Raw genomic sequence first — 7755 nt, 5'->3', positions numbered from 1 at the left:
AGTAGTTCCTGATTGTAGCCACTCCCTACGAGGTCTGCGGGGCCGTCGTGTCACATGGGCTCCCCAAAGTCTAAACGAATTAACGCGGCTAAAACATTTTTCTGCGTGTCAACCGCGTTCTACTCACTCCTCGACACACACGCGCCAAGTTGTAGAAAACGCAATAAACTTACGTGTTTAGTGATTTTTCCGCACCCATCGGTTTCCGACTGAACGGTATACTGGAATTCCTGTTTGATGGGTATTCCGTCGAGTGAAACGTAACAGTCAAAGTCCTGTCGGAGAGAAACAGAGTTTCATAAACACAATCATCATACGTTAGAGTGTATTAAAATTTAATCATTTTCTAGGGTGTCTTACGTTGTTTGGCAGTGAAGGTGGTGGAGTAGGTGACTCTGGTGAAATGGGTGGCGGCAACATAGGCCGTTGCTTTGGGGTGGCTGCTGGTGTTGATGTAGAAATCTCGTCGTGGCGACTAATAAATTCATCGTCGGCGACCACAGAAGACGAGTAACCGTAATTATTGATGGTTTTCGAACTGACCGAGTCGATTAGCGTTTCCATGCTACCAGTTTTCGAATCCAGAATGCCTGCGAACAAAAAAAAAAAAATGTCAATTAAAATCCACTTAAATACATTAACATAATGTAGAAATTAACGTGTAGAATTCACTATTTTTTAATCAAAAAAAAAAAAAAAGTATATACATTATTGAAATCTAGTGTTGAGCAGTAGCTAAAACACATTAGGTGGACGTCGCCTGTAAACATAGTTATGTTTTCTTCGTACTGAGGGGGTTGCGGTTATAATGGCAGGTATAGAGTGTAAAACAACCGTAGAAAAAAAAACAAAAGAACCAGTTTGTTGTGTTACGCGCGCGGGAGCAACACACACAAAAAAAACCTACTAATATTATTATTACCGTAATACTGGACGGCTATAGCGACCCGGCACCGAACAATAGCACTTTAATGAACGTAACGCGATTAGGCATGCGAGTGGGACCTCTACACGCACGCTAAAGGTACTCCTACAACGGTTTTTCTCGATACCATTTCTATCCTTTTTTTTTTTTTTTTGACACGCAGCATCCGTAGGGAAACGAATCTCTGCGCGCGTAGGTCGGTCGCCATCGTTATTATTTACGGTACGTTATATTTTTTCAGATTTACTGGCCGTGTACCACCGACATGTAAGCGCGTAAGTATTATAATAATATTTTCGGACCACGAAAATCTCCCAAGTGGTTTTTATAATAATATTACAAGTAAGATCTCGTCGCTTCACCGTATAATAACCTAGCGAAGCGGTACTTCTATAGACACACACACACACACATGTACATAATAACATGTACACAATATACCAACGATCGTATGTGTATGTGTAATAATAATATATTATTATGGTGCAGTTTTCATCGAGAGTGAGCGGGACGGACGTATGCGGTGTCGGCCGAGAGTAATGGAGAGAAAGACGATACACGAGGCGGGTCGTGAGTGCTGCACCGGCAATAACAACAACACACGGTCGAGGAAACGAAACCGGTTTCGGTTGTCGGCGACGTAGATCGGAGGAGGCGAGAGCGGCCAACGTTTGATACGTACCGCCAAGCACATCCATCCATCTTTTCACTCCCTCCGACCACCGCCACCGCACCACTCTCCTCTAGCAAACGCGTCCGATTCGACTAACATCTGAACACGCACACGCATAGCATTCCTCGACTTGAAAACAAAACGTCCAAATAGAGAACTGCAATATTAGTTTTTTTTATTCGAGTTTTCATTTCGCTATTGCCGCGACGGCCAAAGCAAGACGTCCAAGCCCCGAATTGCCAATATACACACGATAATCTAAGGTGAACGAAAAAATTCGATCGAGGAACTCGCAAACCTCAGACTAAACAGAACCCCAAACTCGGCAGTTTTCGATTCGGATCGACGGGATTATTGTTGTTATTTGGGACCGGATTTTTGTATTATTATGCTAATAACACGTTTTCGTCGCGAGTATTGTTCTGCTGGGCCGCGTTTACAATTATATCTGCGGGCAACGGACTGAGAGTGAAACAGAGAGAGAAATAACAAGCGGCAACAACGTTTCAGAAGAGATCTTTGGTTGAGATATATAATCTTGGCCTTGACTCTAGGCTACAAAGAGTACCGACAAGGCGGAGCCGCCGACATAACATTAGTCGCCGGCCGGCTGGTCGGTAATATTATTTCTTTTTCTCGTATTTTTTTCCCCGTATTCGTGGAGCGCGGGCATAATACATGACACGTCATTATTTTTTATACTATATACCTATATAAATTTATACATACATATATATACATGGTATCATATATAACACTCGTGGCCGCGCGCGCGAACACACAAACATATTTTTCTGTTCAAAGAATCATAAAAATCGCTTATTAGGCTTATCATATCAGTCCGTCGGCGGCGGCTTGCGCGTCATAACGATGCCGACGAACACAGGAAAAGTTGTTGTAACAAGCCAAGTCGTTACGAATTTCGGTCGGGAACTTGTTCGTCATGTTTGTGCGAAAGGCACCGCCGGTTGGGAACATCCAGGAAAATGTCAGTAACAGCGCTTTTCGCCTAGTGACCGCAATTAATTTTATGTCCGTTGTTCCGACAGACGCATAACACGTGTTACTAATGATAAATGTAAAAAAACAAATTGGCACCGATTCGACGACAACCTTGAACTCGTAACAACAACGGTTTTGATCGCAATTCATGAAAACAACAATATCAAACAGTGAGAAAAAGTGATCTTGGCTACAAACGTCCTACACCGAAGTCGGCGCGGAGTGGGAAGGGGTGAAGTGGTACTGGAATGCAGCAGTCTGAAAAAAGGGCCCAACTGTCGATGAGCGGCTTTATAATAACATATATCGTTTACACAAAACGGCCGTGGAACGATGATGACCGTTGTAATGCGGTTTATTGGGTCCGTTCTCGGAATGTCGGCAGATAAAAACGGAGCACGCGATCTCAGTTCCAAGAAATTGTGGTCCGTTGACCGACAAGGTAAGGGGGTGTACTCAAGACATGCTCCCTACTTGCTCGGTTAAATAATACTTACTTTCCTAACTGGTATTATAATGGAACAACAACTATAGTCGGTTGTATAGCTGAAATATATTGCCGTAGAAATGCTTACTTAGGGCTAATATAACGTTGGAACAATAAAGATTGGTAAAAGAAATCACTAAATGAAAACCGTAGACTTCCGGAGGGAGTGAAAGAAAGAGAGCGAGAAAGCAAAAAAAAAAAAAAGACTCAAAACATGTAAACAAAAAGGCGTGGGTACAACGCCTAACACACAAGGGGACCCGATACACCACCACCCACAAACATTCCGTGTTTTCCTATCTGCCGATTCACGGGAGACCCGATGCGTTACAATAGAACCAGCTGGATACTGCAGCGATGATGAAAAACATTATTATTGTTGTCTGAGAGAAGAAAAAAACCTATTTCCAAGGAAACGCGCGGGACCCTCGAATTCTTTTGACGGTAAGAAAAAAAACCGCATGTCCGAGTGTATCGGCCAGTCCGCATAATACGAACAAGGGAATCGATAACCGTTTGATTTGTACATAAAAGGAACGGTACAATAAATATTTTAATCTACGGAGTCGTCAAAATGGAAACGCTGGCGTTTTTTTTCTTCTCATTCCTACGGGAATCCGACTGAGCCATACCTAAGCCCGTAAAGGAAATCAACACGTGAAAGACACCAGCAGACGCCTACGTCGCGTTTTTTCCTTCTAGAAACCCAACGCGGTTGTTCATCGACCTCAAGATACTTTTCCCGCGTTCGCCATGACACGTACAGAGTTCAGCCGCATAAACAATGCAAACGGCAGTTTTGTCGTACTTAAAAAAATTATTACCACCAGGTTGTACATGTTTTTTTCTTGCCGACATCGGTCGGCAATCGTATTACTGTCGAGTAGGTGGTACGCCGGCGGACGTGAAACGCAACATTCCGCTATGTCGGCGAGATAATCGCCCAACGAAACAACCGTTAACGAGAGTCGTAAAACAAGTGTATAAAGACTTCCGCCGCACCGCGTGACGTGAAAGTCTGGCGACTTGTACCGGTGAAGATAAAATAATTATAATAGCAGTGTAGAGATAAAAATATAATAATAACTATTTACCAGTGGAATATTTTCGTATCCACTTGAGCCATTCCATTTTTTTTGCGATGCCCATGAATGTGTACCGAACAATATGAACACGAATAAAATTAACAAAAAAAATTCACTCAAAACACGATCATGGTTAAAAAAACAAGTTTAATGAAATTAGAAGAAAATATCATATGGCGCGAACGTGCGTACTTAATAAAACGTATGTACCACTCAAATGGTGTTGTTGAACACTGAGAACGGCCGTGCGCGTGCGAACGCGGCCAACACAACTAGCGCGTTCGAATGCTGACGAGCAACTGAGGTGGACTGGCTACGGCGATCGCCTAGTATGGCATGACACTCGCTCATCCTTGGGCTCCTTCACGGAATGCCTGCTGTATGGCGGCGGCTGCTCGCTGTTCCGGGGCCTAGTCTTTGAAACGATACCGCCTCGGTCTTTTCATCCGCCCCGGTCGTCTCTGTATGTTATTTTCTCGGTCCATTATTACCCAGCACGTTTCATGTACCATTCTTTTCTTTACCTTTTCCATTATTGTTGCGCTAGTTCCACAGTGCACGCACATATACACACACACAAGACCCGCTGGGCGTAGTAGTCGGCACACACACACAGGTTCGCGCGCCATGAGACCAAAAATCTTAAGATGGAGCAAAAAAATATTGCTCTTGCGACCGACGACAAGATGTCCAATGCCGATTAATAATTAGGTCATACAATATAAGTAGACCGTGTCTTCGGTTTTTTATCGGCCTTTAACTATTCAATTCAACCACACACGTCCAAAACAATCCGACACCTCATACTGGTGTAACGATACGTCTTTTAAATGAACGCGCGTACTGTGTGTTGATTTAGTAAATAATTAATTAAAAAATTCACTGTGCAATTATAGTACTAAATGCTACCATTTAGCTATGCGCTATACCCGTTGACGTATTTGGGGCACACAGTACATTAGCTCCAAGGCTGGATTAGGACTTAAATGGTTCCCTGTGCGATAACTTAATATGGGTCAGAACTATGGAAAATATCGCTACCATAAAAAAGTAACTAGCAAAAAAAAAAAAACCAGAAAATCTGCATGTAGCTAGTAATGTTTGTTATGGGCCTAGTGGCATTCGCCCCCTCAATTCAAACCTGGTTAGCTCCCTCATGTTTAATTTAATCGCTCAAACTTGATTAATACTATCCATTGTTTAGAAAAATGTGGGAGCATAATATAACCCATATTATGGGGCAAGAAAGCTATTAATTTTAAATTTCGTCTATAGTTATACCTCAAACTAAATAACCTATAAATAATTCATTGTTTTAATCACACAGATTTGAGTACTATTAACGCATACATAAATATTCAAATAGATGACACCCGAAATAATAATTGTAGTAATTTATTAGTAAATAATTCAGTTAAAAGTAATTAGTGATTTCTCAAAAAAATATAAATCGCTCACTCTTTTCAACAGCTCTTTTCAGAATGTCGTAAAAAAAGTAATATTTTCTAACAAAACCGTTATATTCAAAACTAAATATTCAACCAATCGATAGTTGATTGAATTATTTATTTTCAACATACTCCAATGCATTTTTAAGATTTAAATAGCTCGCCTGAAAAATCAAGTTTTTTGAAATTGTTGAAAGGAAGGAGCGAAATGTAAATTGATGATTAAAGAATTATTATTTAGCGTTTTTAAACTCAACTCGATTTAAAATTTAATAAATTGTTGTTATGTAATTTTGATTGTAACCGTAACAATATCGTCGGATGCATTCGCGTCAATTAACATAATTGTATGAAATAAACGAGTATAAATAAATACAATAGAATAGTATTTAAGACGAGAAGCCAAAGATTTGTATAAAGTAGCGTATTGTTTGAATATTTTTAGCTATTGTAAGCAAAATTAAATAAGAAATCTATTGGGAATAACAAAACCGTACGAGTACTTCAATGTTGTTTTTATAGTTGATATATAAACTATTTGCAAAAAAAAATGTTTTTTTAGTGTAATGGATTTGAAAAAACAACTTGGACGATAAAGACTAGCTCATTGTTAAATCTCGTACGTATAAATAACCACGAAGTCTTACTGATTTAGAACTCATAATTATAATGTTGAATTATATTAATTCAACGCTGTAGACCTAATTATAAAAAATTCACCGTTTAAATTATGACCTCACGCATATTAAACATTTTTATTTATGGTTTACTAAAATAATTAATGAATCATTCAGTAACGATCATTAGTAATGATGTTCATTCAATCATAAAATGTGTTGAACTAGTTTTTTAATTTTTCTAATCACATTTTAAGTAAACAACTTTAAAGTTTGGATCGGATTTTGTTTTATATTTTCTTATAAAAACAAGAGTTCTAAAATATATTTTCATTGATATTAAAAAATATGTTTTTAATTAAAATTCACAAGAACAAAATGATTGTGCATACTTGTCAGAAAATTATGTTTACAGTCATTAATTAGATAGCATAAGTGTTGAGTTAAAAAATGAATGGCTTTATTGCTGCTGATGGCCAAAAATATAAATCGGAGTTAATTTTAACATTTCTCTCGTCATTTTTATTTCCCTCCGACGTTTTACATTTCACACTATGAATCTGTCGATATGCACTTTGTACATATATCTATATGGCCTGAGTGGTTTGCGTGTGTACCCCTCTCGATATTTTGAAAACTATAATTTTGGGTTTTTTATATGCGTTCGCGCGTCGTCGTCATCATAAGCCGAACGTGATTACGAAATTAACGGGTGTGGTGACGCTCACGGGCTGAGTCGGTCGACTGGTTATCTTCTATGGGCNTTTGAAAACTATAATTTTGGGTTTTTTATATGCGTTCGCGCGTCGTCGTCATCATAAGCCGAACGTGATTACGAAATTAACGGTGTGGTGACGCTCACGGGCTGAGTCGGTCGACTGGTTATCTTCTATGGGCTTGTGATGCACAAGAAAAAATTACGGAGGCCTGTTATTGAACGAAATCATCGACAGCCCAAGTTAGCTGGTAGCTAATTCAAAAAAAGGGTTAGCAACGTTGTCTTAAATTATGGGTTATACTTCGGTCATCTTCGTGTATATATCTATACATGCACTTACTTGTTCAGCCGTTCGTTTGGGTAAATGCACCGGCACCAATTATAATAATAACGTGACAGACGGATATACGTGATTCATGTGTATAATATAACGAAATTCTGAGGTGAAGAAAAAAATATATCGAAGCAATAAAAAAGGTTTTCGTGTTGTTATTATTATTATTACTGCTTGAAAATATGGTTTGCCACCAATGTGTTTACCACATTCATTTTTCGAGGTGTTAATTTTTTATTTTTCGTTACGATACATTAAAAACACAAAAAGGCAGTCGAAAAAAAAAATCAAAACGTTCGCATTTTTCCAAAAGAGTACTAACAGTGATTGTTCAATAGAGCAGTCTTAAATTTACAAAATAGTCTTCCTGTTTGGACATTATCTCAAAAGCATTCTTTAAGTTGCAGGTGTCTTCAACATATATATAGTCTATGCAGTTGTATTCCCAAAACTAATTTGTTTTCTA

The 7755-nt window shown here is 39.0% G+C and overlaps 1 protein-coding gene across 1 annotated transcript in view; it reads right to left on the bottom strand.

The window, feature by feature from the left end:
- LOC126904385 (protein naked cuticle homolog 2-like) overlaps positions 1 to 4504 on the bottom strand; it is a gene marked incomplete in the record, with an annotated part of 6497 nt that extends 1993 nt beyond the window's left edge. The window contains 3 exon segments of the mRNA XM_050683388.1: positions 174 to 275; positions 361 to 590; positions 4182 to 4504. Coding sequence (XP_050539345.1) covers positions 174 to 275; positions 361 to 590; positions 4182 to 4236 — 387 coding nt within the window.
- Positions 4505 to 7755: the final 3251 nt, after the last annotated feature.

Source organism: Daktulosphaira vitifoliae, unplaced genomic scaffold (assembly GCF_025091365.1).
Source record: "Daktulosphaira vitifoliae isolate Bord-2020 unplaced genomic scaffold, ASM2509136v1 Scaffold_4, whole genome shotgun sequence".
Lineage (NCBI taxonomy): Eukaryota > Metazoa > Arthropoda > Insecta > Hemiptera > Phylloxeridae > Daktulosphaira > Daktulosphaira vitifoliae.
The sequence above is the reverse complement of the archived record's forward strand: the minus strand, read 5'-3'. Positions and strand labels throughout refer to the sequence as shown.